Source organism: Podarcis erhardii (genome assembly GCF_964252035.2).
Source record: "Podarcis erhardii genome assembly, chromosome: 16".
In the NCBI taxonomy this organism is placed as follows: Eukaryota; Metazoa; Chordata; class Lepidosauria; order Squamata; family Lacertidae; genus Podarcis; species Podarcis erhardii.
This window is the reverse complement of record NC_138514.1, coordinates 28,722,705-28,739,832: the sequence shown is the minus strand read 5'-3', so window position 1 is coordinate 28,739,832 and position 17,128 is coordinate 28,722,705. Positions and strand designations below refer to the sequence as shown.

At 43.8% G+C, this 17,128-nt stretch overlaps 1 protein-coding gene across 1 annotated transcript in view; it reads left to right on the top strand.

The window, feature by feature from the left end:
* Window positions 1-17,128, top strand: part of ANKFY1 (ankyrin repeat and FYVE domain containing 1) — a 49,145-nt gene that overhangs the window by 6,715 nt on the left and 25,302 nt on the right. The window contains exons 2-7 of the mRNA XM_081843459.1: window positions 3,340-3,532; window positions 7,218-7,336; window positions 10,350-10,485; window positions 11,826-11,949; window positions 13,878-14,027; window positions 14,541-14,706. Of these exons, the coding sequence (XP_081699585.1) occupies window positions 3,340-3,532; window positions 7,218-7,336; window positions 10,350-10,485; window positions 11,826-11,949; window positions 13,878-14,027; window positions 14,541-14,706 (888 nt within the window). The remainder of the gene's footprint in view (window positions 1-3,339; window positions 3,533-7,217; window positions 7,337-10,349; window positions 10,486-11,825; window positions 11,950-13,877; window positions 14,028-14,540; window positions 14,707-17,128) is intronic.

Below are 17,128 nucleotides of genomic sequence, written 5' to 3'. Positions count from 1 at the left end.
CCCCTTCCCAGGGTCGTTTGCAGGCAGCTCCTCCAGCTGCGCCCCCCCCCCACGTCCAACCAGCCCCTCCACGATGGCTCTTTGTGACTCATGACACACAGTTCTCAACTGCTCAGCAAGCCTTTCTTGCACACCTGGTTCCCTGCTCCAGGTATAATCTCAATTCTGGTGTAACTTTTAAAATTGCAGTTGCCTTTAAAATATTGGTAACCTCCTTTCTAAGAATAAATGCTTGGTATGGAATAAGTATACTACCAGAGTCTTGGACTCGTAAGGATTGTGTTAGATGATTCAGAATTTCTTTGTTAACGTACACCTACTTTGCGATGTCAGTTTTTTATATCTACAACTAGTGTAAAATGTGAATGGTGATCTTAGCCAAGCCTTTATGCATTTGCTAGCAGAGTATCAAAGCACAGTTAATGCCACATATCTGACTTTTTGGCAAATCTTGCTGGCTGGTACTTAATGGAAACAATTAGTCATTCTTGGTGGATTTGACAGCATAAAGTTCAATGAAGAAAGCCTCTTTAATGTCATCAGATGCAGCGTATTGAAACAATAACTTAGCATACACCTCCCCCACTATGAGGGAGTGCAGCCTATAGCCTCAGACTTCCTTTATCATTGCTCATTCTGAAGGGTATCAAGTATAAAAGCCCGGATGTTCCTTAGGCTTCCTACCTGAGATCCCCAGAGATACCAGGGAAACAGTTTGGGTCTCTTTAGGGACAAATTGTGATGGCAGCATGACTGAGCTGTATGACGTTATGGGTGGCATAGAGAAAGTGGACAGAGAGAGGTTCTCCCTCTGTCTCCCATAATACTAGATTCCAGGCTCGACCAGTGAACTGAACACTGGAAGAATCAAGATAGACAAAAGGAGGTGTGTCTTTTCACTGCACATGGTTGCACTATGGAATTCACTCCCACAAGGCATGGCTGCCAACTCAGATGGCTTTAAAATGGTGTTAAGTCAAATTTATGGGGAGGATTAATACTATCGGTGGCTGCTAGTCATGGTGGTTATATATTGCCTCCAGTATCATTGTTCATATACCTCTGAATACCAGTTGTTGGGGATCATTACTGGGAGACTGCTGTTCCACACATCTCTGCTTGTGACTGTGAGAATGTAATGTTGGATCAGATGCATCGCTGGTCTGAGCCAGCAGGTCCCCTATGTTCTTGGAGCAGCCTTCCCTATCCTTGAGTCCCCAAATGATGTTGGACCGCATTTCCCATAATCCTTAACTATTGGCCATGCTGGCTGAGGATGATGCAGGCTGTAGTCCAGAAACATCTAAATCAGGCACCCCCAAACTCAGCCCTCCAGCTGTTTTGGGACTACAATTCCCATCATCCCTGACCACTGGTCCTGTTAGCTAGAGGTTATGGAAGTTGTAGTCCCAAAACAGCTGGAGGGCTGAGTTTGGGGGTGCCTGATCTAAGGGCTCAAAATTGGGGGATTTGTATGCAGAGTGTGTACTCTACTATTTAGCTGCGGCTAGGTTTTTTTTTAATCCTTTCGCTCTTAACTTATCTAAGGTCCCAACAAGCCAGAGTTCCAGTACTTCCAAAAGGTATTCCAAAAGTTTTGACTTGAGCAAATCTCTTTGTCAAAGTATGTCTCAAGAGTGAAGCTCTTAAAATTGATTTTAGTCCGATTAGGGATTAGGATTGGTCACTTCAGGGAATGCATTTCTGGAATTTTTAGAATCTGAAAGACTTGACACCAACAAAAATGTGCCTATTCTTTGCTGTGCTGGCCTTGTTCCTTTTCACCAGGGGTGGGTGAAGGTGGAGATTTGTATTGCCAGCGCAAGGTGGGAAGGAATCTTCATACCAGGCAGGAGTATCGTTGGCATATTGTAGTTCTTTCTGAAGTTTCTGCTTTTGGAAATGTATTTATTTGTGGGGGCAGCAGATGGATCCTCTGCTGATGCTTTAGTGCTCAAGTGCTCTGTGATGTTTAGCAGCGTGTCTACTGTAGATTCTTCAGAAATCCTTGCCTGTCATTGTCCTCACCTTTTATCTCAAGGCTTATACACACAAAACCTTTTTTTAAATAGTCCGGCATCTTTTTAAAATTGGGCGCCGCAGAGAGAATGCACTGATGAACAATTATACAGTGGAATGACTAATGGTGCAATTGCGTGCATTCTCAGAAAGCTCCTCTGTGTTTGATGGAATCAAAATGAATGTTTGTCACAAACTAATTCCCTACAGAAGTGCATGCAAAGGGATAAACTTGAGGGCATCTCCCAGTTTGGTTATTCCTGGCATAGACCATCCAGTGTGGTACCCTCCAGTTGTTGTTGGACTACAATTCTCATCATTCCTGACCATTTGCTGTGCTGGCTGGGGCTCATGGGAGTTTGAGTCCACAACTTCCAGAAGGCAATGCATTGGCTATGCTGGCTCTGTCCCTTTGAAGCTGTCTTGTACTGAGCCAGACAATTGGTCCATCTAGGCCAATACTGTCTGCTTAGACTGCCAAAGGTCTTCCCAGGCCTGGTACATGAGACAGAGATAGATAGGACCATAGATCCTTTTGGTTGCAAAGCATGTGCTACACTACTCAGCTGTTTATACAAATAAAGTGTTTCTACCCCATGCTTTAGGGACACGGGGTAAAACCACAGAGCCTAGGACTTGCCGATCAGAAGGTCGGCAGTTCGAATCCCCGCGACGGGGTGAGCTCCCGTTGCTCAGTCCCTGCTCCTGCCAACCTAGCAGTTCAAAAGCATGTCAAAGTGCAAGCAGATAAATAGGTACCGCTCCGGCAGGAAGGTAAACGGCGTTTCCGTGCGCTGCTCTGGTTCGCCATAAGTGGCTTAGTCATGCTGGCCACATGACCCGGAAGCTGTATGCCAGCTCCCTCAGCCAGTAAAGCGAGATGAGCACCGCAACCCCAGAGTCGGTCATGACTGGACCTAATGGTCAGGGGTCCCTTTACCTTTTTTACTACCCCATGCTTTAGCTTACAAAAAACATGCACCAGTAGTTCCTTCCCTTCAGACTCAATATCTAAGAGACGTGACACGATTAAAAAAGGATGAGGAGGGATGAGTAAAGAGGCAGGGAGGCAAACTCAGACACCAGCCTTACAGATCTTATAACAGTCAGTTGGGACTGAAGCAATTCATGAAGCCTGTTGGAATGACTGCCGCTGTGTGAGTTGAGGGAGGGCCAAAGGCAGCTCTTCTCTTCGTAGAGAAGATGGAAAAGGCCTGCTTCCCTCCTCTCTGTGTGCTCTGCAGCCTGATGGAGTGGCTGCTGTGAGGTGCCAGTCGGCTTTTGCCCCACGTTTTGAATTTCGTTCCGTTGTCTTTGCAGAAGAGGTGGCCAAACTGGAAAAACATCTGATGCTTCTCCGTCAGGAATATGTCAAGTTGCAGAAGAAGCTGACTGAGACGGAGAGGAAATGCACTCTCTTGGCTGCTCAGTCTAACAAGGAGAGTGCCAGCGACTCCTTCATCAGTCGGCTGCTTGCCATCGTAGCAGAGTTGTATGAGCAGGAGCAATACAGGTAAACGTGTGGTGGTGAAGACAGAACCATGGGCTGGGTTCTGCTGCTGTGTGAAGCAGAACTTAAGTTATGACCCCATCTGCCAAGCCATGGTTTGACTCTGACATTTGAATCCGGCCTCTGCCTTTTAAAGATTTCATCAGATTACCCACTTGGGCCTCAACCTTGTTTTGCAACCATAAGTGCTGTAAATTTGTACACAAATAAGCTTAACTTCCTTTCCATTTTTTGCATCCATTACCAATTCTTCACTTCCACCAACACCCTTTCAGCTTTTACCGGGTACAGTCTCTTCTGAAACGCTGTGCCTCTTTTTCCTATCTCTTGTGCTATTTTACACTATGTTTGCCATTTGCAAGAAAGCAGGGACAATGCATTAAGCACAGGAAAGCAAAATAGTTTAAACACCTTTAGAGGACGCTTGCCTGTGTAGGCATATTGTTCACACACATAACATGGAAGCCATTAGATTGCTTCTGAACATTGGAAGAAACAAAGTTCCAAGATCTTATACTGGGTGAAATGCAGTCTAATCTAATCTTTCAGAAGGCAGAAGCTCATCCTCCAACTTGACAGAATGGAAGCAAGGAGTTTCCTGTGTTTTCCTGCAGGGTAAAGTTAGAAACAAACTCTTTTGCTCGTGTCAAAATAATTGATTCCAGGCCAAGCATGTATTTGTGGAGGATTGAGAGGTGCAGTTAATGGCCCTTGTAAAGACAGTGTTGCTTTAAAGTATTGCTGCTCACTTAATACATAAATGCAGCATATTTTGCTGGGAAACCGAGCCAGACAAATGTACTTTGCTTTTTTGGTGTGTGTTTTTTGTTTGAAATTTGAAGTTAAATATTTATCTTGGACAAATATACTTCTGCTTTGCTTCTTAAGCACTTCCTATTCTTCAAAACTAGAAGTTAACGCTGTTTTGGTGTCCAGTGTTTTTTGGAAAGAGAAAGGGGACACACCCTATAACTTGTTGCTCATAACTTTTCAGCTAGTGTGTAAGACCAAATTTCTTAATTCACAAACCTCTTCCTTGGAACTAAGCTGTGTGTGTTTCATGTTTGCTGAAATGCAGAGATCACCATTATGCATTATGCAGTGGTGGTGGTAGTGGTAAAATCACTTAAAGACTTTAAATATAGTGCAGTGATTAAACATAAGACAGGCTCAGCCTTTCAGGCCTACAGGTTGATGGTCATTTGTCAGTTGAGGGTCTCTCTTGTCAGCCCAAGCTCTGATAAACACTTAGCAAAGAAAGAGTTGTTTTCAGCTCCTAAACACTTTCTCACCAGACGTCTTAATGCACAGAAGCTTGTTGGATCGTATTTAAGAGCCATCTAATTCATCATCTGGTTTTCACAAAGTGGCCAGGCAAATACTTAAGAGAGGCCCTAAGCAGGGCCTAGAAAACAGCCTCAATTGCTGGACTGCCTCTGAGCCTTGATGCTCCATTACTCCACGACAGAAGAAATATGGGTTATAAATATATATATATAAATACGTTGGTGCCAATGCTGCTTGATAGACCTATCAGCCATCACCTGTGAATTGGTCTAATCCCTAATTGCCCTGAGGGATAGCACCATAGGGTGGAGCATGAGACTCTTATAATCTCGGGGTCGTGGGTTCAAACCCCATGTTGCGCAAAATATTCTTGCACTGCAATGAGTTGGAATGGATGATCCTCGTGGTCCCTTCCAACTCTAAAATTCTGTGATTATATATACACACACACACATACACAAATATATATACATATATACATGCATATACATATATACACATACACACACATAGAGAGAGAGTGTGTTGTAGAATATATATGGGTTGGTGTATATTCGGTCATAACTAAATTAAGAGAAAAGATATAGAAAATGCTATGAAAGCTTGCCTCCTGTCATAATATATTATATGTATTACATAAAGACTATATATGGTTTGGACTGGATATCAGTTTAATTCATTGAATTTATTGGGAAGAAATAATATGCAAGTTAGTATTGTTGTGTTTAATTAATTGTAGCTATAACATAGAAGCTTGCATAAATGCCATAGAGTATTTGTTGTGTTTCTGAGGGGAGTCTATTTTGCAACCTTCATCAATCTGATGCCCTCCAGATGTTTTGAACTACAGCTCCCATCAGCCCTAGCATCATACAACTGTTGACAAGGGCTCATGGATAATATATTGTTAGAATATTTGTGTTCAGTATGCATAGAAGCTAACCGGGAGATTATGGGTATGCTTGTTTTGTTTGGTTGTATTTTGCTTTCTATTTCAGCCACTTAAACGGGAATACTTGAGTGTATAACAATGTGCACTTACCGTATTGGCCCGAATAAAAGCCATACTTTTTCCGAATTCTGACCATGAAAAGTTAAAGTGCGACTTAAATTTGTGACCTTACAAAAATTGGCTTTTACGATATCACTGCTGAAACAGACATACGGTAAAACGGAACAGGTGTGAGTGCCTGCGGAATTTTAAGGGAGCAGCTTATATTTTGGTATTGTCTTTTTTTCTCTCCCCCCCCCCCCCCCCGGAATTTTAAAGGTGCGGCTTGTATTCAGGTGTGGCTTATATTCGGGCCAATATGGTATCAATGTATTCATTCTTAAAATATCATTTGTGTATATGTATCAACCACTAATGCCTTTTTTAAGCCATGTGTGCCCATCACTTTGACAGTGAGTTTAAATTTCCATATGATTAAAATAATATTTCTGAAGCAAAAGGCATAGCTTTTTTCTAAGATTATTCTTAACATTTGTGGCAGTTATTTAAGGGGTGCCATTCCTTCCTATGTGGTGGTGCTTGCCATTTCCGGTTCTGTTTTGCTTTTCTTTTTACTTCTACTAAATACAATTTTTTTAAAAAAATGAGTGCTTGTTTAATTGGCAGCATCCTTTTAGCCTCTTAAGAATTTTTTTTTTAATCTGATGAGACGCACGGTGTTAAATTACCTCATTTATCTCCCCACTTTTGCTCTACAGCAATAATAAATTTATAAATCTCTGTCGTATTCCCCCATCACATTACCCACTCAACCCCGCCCCACCCCCAGTCTTGCTTTAAACAACCTTCACATGGCTGTGAGCAAGCATGCAAATCCTTTAGCTATGAACCTTTCAATTGTTACCAGCCCTGCCCAAACGGACAGGGTGGATCAGAGCTGCTTCCCCGATTGTGTGTGTTTTTTTTTTAAAGAAATTAAATACAAAAGGTCCAGACATGCAGCCACAACTGGCCTGAGATGCAGCCTTGATGGTGTTAGAAGGGCTAGGCCCATTGTGGGTGCATCACTGAGAGAAGAGGAGATGTCGCTCTAATTCTTCTAACGTTTTTCTTCTCAGATGAGCGTTTTGCCCCTTAATCTCGTGCCTGGGAATAGCAAACAAGCCTAACTCGGTTAGCTTCCCTCCTTGTTTGTGCACAGCCAGCATTTTCCTATCCCGTTCACAAAGCATGCAGACTCCCTGCTTCTTTCTGAAGGCTTCTTTGTGGCTGTTTGGGACCGTAAGAAGCCTGCAAAAGTGCTGTGGGGAATCCGCATATCGCCACTGCTCTGCCTTTCTCCTCTACGGCAGAATACCCCGAGTTTCCTTGCTGTTGTGCAGAAGTTTGCAAAGTCATCTAAGCGCAGGTGTGTGTGTGTGTGTGTGTGTTTGTCTTGTGTTTCTCCAGTGACCTGAAGATAAAGGTTGGAGACAGGCGCATCAGCGCTCACAAATTTGTATTGGCAGCTCGCAGCGAGACTTGGAGCCTGGCCAACCTGGTGTCTACGGAGGAGCTGGATCTGTCAGGTCGGTTTCTGATTGGCTGGGGTGGGGGGGTGAGAGAGATGCCTTCATTGGCTTTGGGCGAGCAGTGAAAAGATGAAAGGCCCCTTTGGTGGAGGAGGTTGCAGTCTTCTCCTTCAGGAGGTGCTCCGCCCACAGAAAGAGGCACTTGATCCATTAATTATGAAGCCTTTGTCTCCAGAACATGCTAATGGGCCTTTGAGAGCTCTGTGTTTAATGCTAGTTAAATCAGTAGCCCATCCCACTTTCATTTTAATGATGTGGATGTTAAGTGTGGTGGCCTGTTCGTCTTACAGAATGGGAGACCGCTCAGAGCTGGGAGACAAAGCCGTCTGAAACAGCCCGGTTATTCCTTTTGTTTTGAGGGTTGCTGTGTCAGAGCGGCCTGTGTAGCAATTCCATGTAAGGCAACTGTTGAGATGCCAGTCTTTTATCTTTAGTGAAATTAGCTCTTTTAATCAGTTGGGCGCCTCTTTCTCTTCCTTTCTCTCTTTCCCTCCCATGCATACACCTTCCCTAAAAACCTGCAGCGATGGAGAGAGAGTAAATTCTGGCCAGAGACGTTGATTCTAAACAAGCAATTATATTGCCAATTTCAAGTTTGCATTATAAAATGAGCCATGTTAAAAAGAGAGCGTTATAGATCACTTTATTTTTAAAGGGAGCCCCTGCCCTCGGGCTTACGATAGCACAAAAGGAAAAATGGATTCGGTGAGAGGAGGAAATACGCAAGCCCGAGCATTATTTATTTGTAGTTGCGGGATCTTCTGATGACCCACTGGGATCGAAAACAGCTCAGGGAAAGGAGGCACCAAAAGTTACTGGTTTCTCAGCTGGGCTAATGAATTGAGTTACTTCTCTTCCTTCCTCTGCTGTAGCCTGACACTGCTGCCGGATGGTAGGAGATAGTAGGAGGAACCTGGCTTCTCAGCAGAGCTGGTGGCAGTGTCTCCATATCCCTCGTCTCTCCTCCACCTCTGCCTCTGTAGTGGCTCTGCTGTCAGGTGGCAGATTTCCACCATGGGACACCCATGCTTGTGTATTAGGATGACCTTCTTTGGTGATGTGGGGTAGAAAGAGAATTAAAACAGTTGCTCTGTTTTTTCCATGGAAAGGTTTCCATGTCTAAAAGTGCATGGTTTCATAACATGATGATTGCATGCAACACTAGTCCAGTTGAAACTGCCTGGCCTTGCATTTGGAGGGCAGAAGGTGTGTTGTGTCCTGTTCTGGATCTTTTTTGTGTGAGGGTGGGGGGCAGGAATGAAATAAGTGGGAAGGACATAAACTATTCCAGCTCCAGTGATGGTATAGTTTTATCATCCAGCCCAGAGTCATGCTGGCAGAATAGGAGGGTCCAGAATGCCCACTCTGGCATCAGTGAGATAATCTGGATGCAAGACCTTTCTGCAGCCTCACATAGAAGCTATAGGGATCCTGATTTCCCTCTGAGGGCAGACTTCTCTCTCTTGGAGAGGGAGATCCAGTTAATCCTAAGGCACCTGTCAGGTTTTAAAATGTTTAGAAGTTAAGTCCAAGGAAAGCTTTTTTGTACAGCCATACCTTGGCTTTTGGTTTCTCGAATGTTTTGGCTCCCGAACGCCGCAAACCTGGACATGACTGTTCCAGTTTGCGAACTATTTTTGGAAGCTGAACATCCGATGGTGCTTCCGATTGGCTGCAGGACCTTCCTGCAGCCATTCAGAAGCCGCACTTTGGTTTCCAAACGTTTTGGAAGTCGAATGGACTTCTGGAGTGGATTCCGTTCGACTTCCAAAGTACGATTGTAATTGAATATAACTAATGTGCTTCGTTGAATTCCCTCCCCCCAATCAATTGGTTCAGTTCAGCTGCTTCCGGGCATTGGGAAAAGATGGTGTCCTACATATATTGCAAACCAGATAGGAAATCAGACATGCTAAATCGGATACCAATTTATATAGGGGATTGGAAAATTATTGGGGGTTTTATACATTCTGCTGAACTCTACATTGGGTTGTTGTTTTTTAGCTGCTACTTTTTAATTTGTTTATTTTAGTTTATAAACTGCTCTAGGAGTTTTACTGAGGGGTTTATTTAACAAATTGGGCCAGGAGGAGGAATACCTGAAAACAACCTCTTTCTCTGCCCCCCTCCCCAAAAAGGTGCCTTTTATCATTGGAGATTGACCAGTTGGAGACCACCCATTTTAAAGTACCTCTCTCACCCATTTTAGATGATTTTATCTCTCCCTTTCTCCAAGAAGCTTAAAGGTGGTATTCATGGCTTTACCTAGCCCTCTTTTACCTTGCAGTGAGCTTGTGAGGTAGGTTAGGCTGAGGGTGGTTGACTGGCCTAAACTGAACTTCATGGCGGTGGACAGGATTTGAACCCTGTCTCCCTGTTGGCCCCTTGTCTCACATTTTAAGCACCATGAAAATGGAGTGGAGGTGAAAGTAGAATACTTAGGTGTCAAGCAGTTTCTGAAGTTGAAATGTGGGGCTGGGGGAAGAAGAACGCTAGGGCTGCCACCTGCTCTTGACTATGTTTTAGTTATGAGTTGGTGGGGCGTTGAAGCTGTCGGGGCTTCCCCAGATGATTGACGTCTTGCCTCTTACATCTCTGGCTGCATCTTGGAAAACAGCTTCTAATATTAGTGATCCCACCAGCTCCTCTTTCTAGGGGGTGAGCAGGCAGCCAACACCCTTGTTGCCGCAGAGCTATAAATACAACCTTTACTAGTTCCTGAGATCGGGGGGTGGGTTGTATGCCCACCTAGCACTCACAGCAGCAGTGCGATGCTGCATTTCTTTACTACAGTGAGGGAAATGCCAGGAACTCTCCCCCCCACACACATTGTAAGTACAGAAACAAGTTCGTTGCTGATGTCTTGAGCATAAGAAATGTGGTTGCTGGTGCATAAGTACTGAGTGTGCAGTTGGGGGGTGGTTTGGTAAGTGCATGCAGGGTCTAGAGCCCTGCATGCTGGTGGTCCTCTAAAGGCCAAATCATAATCCCCTTCATGCTCTCCCAATAGATGCTGACCCAGCCGTGACAACGGCGATGTTGCGTTGGATCTATACAGATGAGCTGGAGCTGAGAGAAGATGACGTGTTCCTGACTGAGCTGATGAAACTGGCAAACAGGTTTCAGCTACAGCTCCTCAGGGAAAGGCAAGTCTCTGAATGAGCGGTTGCATTTGTTTCTTAATTAACCAGGCTATTTGTCCTAACGCAAGTGATTGTTTTTCCCCCTGTGGATCCCTCTGGGAAGCGGCTTTGAATTCAAAGATGGGCACTCTCAGAAATGCAGCTGTGATCAGGACCAGTGGTGGGATCTCTTTCCTTTGGAAAGATCTGCTGAGGATGCTTTGGGTCAGCCTTCCTGGTGACCTCCAGGTGTTCTGGGCTCACTGGTGAAGGTTGGTTTAGGTAAAGGTTGTCCTATTGCACGCATGGGTTAGAAGGCCCTCTTGATGCTTCCTCCAGCAAATGAAGGAAATCTCGCCACGTTCTTTGTCAAACCTATACATTGGAACTGACTTTGTAGTAACGAGCGTGACTGTAGTGACACAGAGAATCTCTTCTGCTCTGGGATCTTGTGTGCTCCTATTAATTTATCCCATTTGTGTGTGTGCAAATGAACTTGGCTTTACTAGATGTATCACATCTGCCTATTTCTGGCAGTATGGGCAAGGCAACATTCCAGGGGTGTGTTAATAGATTATAATGCTCAGATATTACTTGAATCAGGTATTACACTGGCTGTGGCAAAGTTTCTTTTGGAGGTTATAAGAAACAAAGATCATTATGCCCTAGATAAAACAAAATGACTGCCTTGGTTCTACTATCTGTCTGTATGGTCGTTTTAACTGTATCTAGTTTTGAAATTGTTATGGTTTATGTTTTATGGGTCTTTGGACCGCAATAAAGTATTGATGATGATACTTGAATCAGGACATTATTTACAACAGGGTGATGGTGTTAGCAGCAGCAAGCAGAAAAATCTTGCCTCTCTCATTCAACTGGATGAATGGTAGCTTAACGGCAGAATGCCTCCTGTGAATGTCTTGCAGGGTGTTAGGCTTTTAGCCAAGAATATTAATCTTAACTTCAGAAGTCTTCAAGTGCAGGACAGGCCATTCCTTTGAAGCTGAAGGCTACTCCTTGAACACTGATCTGCTCTGAATATGGAAACCATAGTTTCCTGGTTTGGATGCAGTGGGAAACTGTGGTTAATGAACTCAGGCACTCTTCAGTTGTTGCTCAGCAAAGAGGGAAGAGATGACACACGCCACTTGCATATCTTAGTTTAATTAACTGAGATAGTTATGTCCGATCTGGGCCAAGATCTTTCAAAGAACTTCTTCAGTTTTACTAATACTTTATAAAGCAGGTCTGTGTTCATACTTTTTAGCTACTGAGATAAGTCTTTTGATGCTGGCAATGAAAATCATCTCCTAGTAAATCCCCTTTTTGCTGACCCCCGGCTCTTTCCCTGTCTGTCTTGGTAGGTGTGAAAAAGGAGTCATGTCACTTGTGAACGTTAGAAACTGCATCCGCTTCTATCAAACAGCTGAGGAGCTGAATGCCAGCACTTTGATGAACTACTGTGCAGAGATAATTGCTAGTCATTGGGTAAGCGCCGAGAGAGGAGCATGGGGTGCTTCAAGAGGTCAAATGAGGATATGTGCTTTTTAATGTAAAAATGCAGCATTTACTCTGTTTCCAAGGCAAAGATTTCTGTAAAATTTGAAACTATACTGAAAATCCCCCACATTCTGTTCTGCAGCTGCTTTGGGCTGTACCATGTACAGCGGGGGAATTGGGTGTTTGAAGGTTGCCCCATGAAACAACAAGTGCCACCTTGCATGTGGAAAGCTAGCATGTTGAAGAGAAGACTTTTAGCCCCACGTTCTCTTTGCCTTGTTAGCTTCCCACTTGCAAAGAGGTTTTTGTTTTCATTTGGTCTGCAGTTTGGTGTATGCATCTGCTTAAAATGGGATGTCTTGGCACTGACAGCAGAACTGATGCCTGTACTGAAAACAGGCAGTTCCTGGTCTGTAATTATTGAATCATAGCTCAGTTCCAAAGAGTGTTCCCCCCTCCACCCGTGGAAACATTTTGCAGCGTGGGAGAAAAAGTGCCTCATTAAAGATCATCAGCCTATGTTGCATGTGTGGATAAATAATCTCACAGGTTGAGACAACAAAATGTTGGAGGATGTTCCTGGTACAATGATTTATGCCCATGGGAGAGCCTTGTGTTCAAAGCTGAGATACGGAAGGAGCATTCTTATACCACCCAGAGCAATAAAATGGGTGGGGAACCTGTGGCCTGCCACGTGTGGTTGGCATCCAACTCCCATCATCCCTGACCATTGGTCCTGTTGGCTGGGGCTTATGGGAATTGTAGTACAAAGCACCAGATTGGTGACGGCTGGTCTAAGCAGCTTGCGGTAATTTATTTATACAGTACCCCCATCTTGCAGTAATGTAGCATAGCTTCAAACCCAGCTTTCTCCATTCCTTGTGCTGCCCACTCATACATTTCTTTAAACACACACACACCACACACCACACCACACCACACCACACACACACACACACACACACACTGAATTTGTAAAGTAAAAATAAAATATAAAACAAACAGGAACAAACATAGTACACTAACCAAAACAAAACAAAACATAGACCCATAAACTCTGGTATTGCAATGAAAACAAGAGAGTTGGAAATCATTTTACAGATTCACAGAAACACATGTGCTGCTCTTGCTGCGGCATTTATAGTTTTCAAGCCAGAAACCAATAAATGCTTGGGAATTGTATTCAGCCATATAGACTTTTGAGAGGCAGACGGGAAAATCTGATCACGTACAATCAAATGTACTTTTTCAGTTTGACTCCCCCCAAAAGTCTGGGTTTTTTCCTGTTACCCATACAGGTGCATGTAGAAATGGCTGATACTTTTTAATGGTTGCTCTATGTTGTGTTTTTATTTATTTACCGTATTTTTCGCCCTATAGGACGCACTTTTTCCCCTCCAAAAATGAAGGGAAAATGTGTGTGCGTCCTATGGGGCGAATGCAGGCTTTCGCTGAAGCCTGGAGAGCGAGAGGGGTCGGTGCACACCGACCCCTCTCACTCTCCAGGCTTTGTACAGCTCTCCGCAAGCCGTGGGAGCCCGGCGCTGGGCTCCCACGGCTTGGGGAGAGCTGCCTGTTCTGGGGCTTCCCCTGCCCCAGCCTGGAGGGAAATAATTTTTCCCCCTTTATTTTCCTCCCAAAAAACTAGGTGCGCCTTATGGGCCAGTGTGTCCTATGGGGCAAAAAATACGGTATTTATTTGTTTGCTTGTTTGTTTAAGATGTAAGCCCGAGGGTAGGGAGCGTTGTTTTAATTTCATGTAAGCTGCTCTGGGAACCTTTCTGACTAGGAAAGGGTACAAATACTACAAATAAATAAATAGCGCTGGAGAAATGACTGAAGCTTGTGGTGTGTGGGGGGGGTAAAGTTTGGAGCCAAGATATGTGACTTTCTTGATTAATGATTTTCTCCCCCAGGATGATTTAAGGAAAGAAGACTTTAGCAGTATGAGTGCTCAGCTATTGTATAAAATGATCAAATCCAAAACAGAGTTTCCTTTGCACAAAGCTATTAAAGTGGAGAGAGAAGACGTCGTTTTCCTGTATCTTATTGAAATGGATTCGCAGGTAGGCAGAGATCCTCCCCTAAATCTGCACTAGGATAGAATTTTGGAGATATCTCTCGATTGCTCATTACTACAAAGTCAGTTCCCTCTGCGTCTTAAGAAAGCAGAATAGACTTTAGCATCTGAAAGAAGTTTTTAAAAACAAACACCTTCACTAGTTTGCAATTACAGTTCTTCCCCCCCCCCCAATATCACTAATAAAACATTTCTCTTCGAAATGATTATTGCTTCCCCCACAACCTCCGCTGTCTTTTCTTTTAACTGTCCATAAGCCTGCCTTACGTTCGAACCATTGTTCTATTTAGTCCAGGTCGGCCTTAGTTCTTGAGCCTGGGATTTGCGTCATGCTTTGTCACTGAGCATGGCCTCTCCTAAGCTTCTCTGCCGCCCTGCGTGGCTCCTTAGTGAGCGGCGTTAAATGTAGAATAAACACCAGAATCTTCGTTTTTCTTTTATCTGCTGCTTTTGCTATCACGCTGTGCGGTGCCCGACTTCTAATCCTGTTTCCCTGCAGCTGCCTGGGAAGCTAAACGAAGTAGATCACAACGGAGATCTTGCTTTAGATCTGGCACTTTCTCGAAGACTGGAAAGCATTGCAACCACCCTGGTTAATCACAAGGCAGATGTGGACATGGTGGACAAGAAAGGCTGGAGCTTGCTGCATAAAGCTATTCAAAGGGGTAAGAATAAACTGTGTTTGTAAAATATATAGTTCACTTTCCAGCTAAGAATTCGTTCTGTACATTCCCGGCAGAAACACCTCATGGAATCATAGAGTTGGCAGGGACCTTGAGGGTCACCTAATCCAATCCCCTGTAATGCAGGAATCTCAGATTTCATAGGTGCTAGCATTTAAATTTGTAGATAGGGTAGGGAACCTCAGGCCCTCTGTAGCCAAATGCTGGCCTCCAGGCCTCTCTGTCATCAGTAAATGAATGGATAGAAGATACGTACAAACTTGCAACACATGAACAAGTCACCTACAAACGTAGGCTCGCCATGGCAGATTTAATTACATTTGGAATTCATTTTTATAAACACTGTATTAGGTTAAGTTTAGGTTAACTACAATAACAATCATGTAATGTTTATAGTTTTTGTTTTTACACGGGTGTTGTTGTTTTTCTATTCACATCTTATTTTACCTTGTGCACTTGAAATTTTATACTTCCTGTATTTCAGTAGAGAATATATTATATATATATATATATATATAAACAAATCATCATTAAAACAACCACCTTATATAAAACACTATTAACAAAACATCTTAAAAAATAGACTGAACAGCACAACCGCAGGAAAAGTCATAAAATTCACAAAGCATTACACCCACAGAACAATATTAGCAACATTAACAAACAACCAAAAACTAACCAAGGACGCCTTCCAAACAAATTCCTCCACCCACCTGTTTTTCATGTCCACAGCAAACAGTAGGTTGTGTGTAAGCATGTACAGTGGTACCTCGGGTTAAGAACTTAATTCGTTCTGGAGGTCTGTTCTTAACCTGAAACTGTTCTTAACCTGAAGCACCACTTTAGCTAATGGGGCCTCCTGCTGCCATTGTGCCGCCGCTGCACGATTTTTGTTCTCATCCTGAAGCAAAGTTCTTAACCCGAGGTAATATTTCTGGGTTAGCAGAGTCTGTAACCTGAAGCGTATGTAAACTGAAGCGTATGTAACCCGAGGTACCACTGTATCTCCAACTTGAGAGAAAGATCTCTTCAGACTAGAAATGTCTTCTATCCTGGGCCATCTTGCATGATCAAGTTTGAGAGTCGTTGAACTGATGTTGGACATTACACAGCAGATTAACTTAGCTTTAGAAAAAACCTCCAAAAGTCTGGCAAAGCATGTAGTGTGTTTGCTGGTTCTGAAGTTTTCAGTGCAAGAAAAGGGATCCTTTTGAGGATTCATACAGTTAGACAGGAATTGGTTGCCATGGCAGTGATATGCAGAGAGCAAAGGAACAGAGCAGTAGCATCTTGAATTACATCTTTCTCTGGCAAGAGAAAGTGGGGTTTGTTTCCTGCCCTTCTTTGTTAGCAATTCAAGCCGATGGCCAGCAATTTCTGTTCTTCCCTTGGGCTAAATACTTGTAGAAAATAAACTTCATCTAAATGTATAATAGGAAAATTATAGTCCTCTGCAAGGTATGAGTAACCCATGAAGATAAACTTCTTTCCATATCACTTAATACCAGCTGTAGTCAAGATCAGAGGGTTTTTGGTTCTCTAGCCAAAAATCGTGTTCACCCTTGTGTCCCTCTCTCTCCTCCCCGCCCCCCGGGATTGGCTGTGATGAGCCTGCAAGGAGTATCAACTTTGTGTGGTAGTGGAAGCAAACCTTTCCCCTCCATTCCCAGCCCTGAGCTGAGTAGCTAGAGGGACTTGTCCATGGTGCTTTGAGCTTCAGAGTGTCTCCGAAAGCAGCAGGGCGCTTTCCTTCATTCTGAGAATTAGTTTGAGGTTTGGGAGAACCTCTATAACTCCTCCCAATTCAGGAGAAGGGCAAGGTATTTCACCAGAATTGTAAAACCCCTTGGTCCCTAGTTACTGCAGGTTAAGGGCCTCCGACGTTGCAGGAGATTTCTTTTGAAGCTGGAATACAACTGGCAACAGTCTACCTTGTCAACAGTTGAAAATGCTGCCAGAACAGGTTTAGGGTCTTGGTCCATCTTGCATGTTCTAGGCTCCACTGTACGGATCTTCCAAGCTCTTTAAGCAACGTCACTTCATCTGGTTCAGATCCTCTGTTAATGGCAGAAGCGCAATTGCGAAAGGCCAAAAACGTTAAGGAAATCTTTGGATCCCCCTTCACTGTGCTGGAATGGGTGTTCTGTGCTCCTCAGCGTCGCTTCCAGTTACAGGCAGCTTGCTTGTGAAAAGTAGCAGAATGGTGTAGACACCATTTTTTGGTGGCATGGTGAACGCGTTGCCATCACTTAATGCCTGTGCTGGATGTGTGCTGATGGGTGGCTGTGATGCTTACTCAGCACAAGAAAGCAAGGGTCTCCATGATTGGAGGCACCTAAAGATGCATCACATTGCTGCACTTAATGGGAAAGTTCAGATGTACAACTGGTGCCTGTCAAGCCCT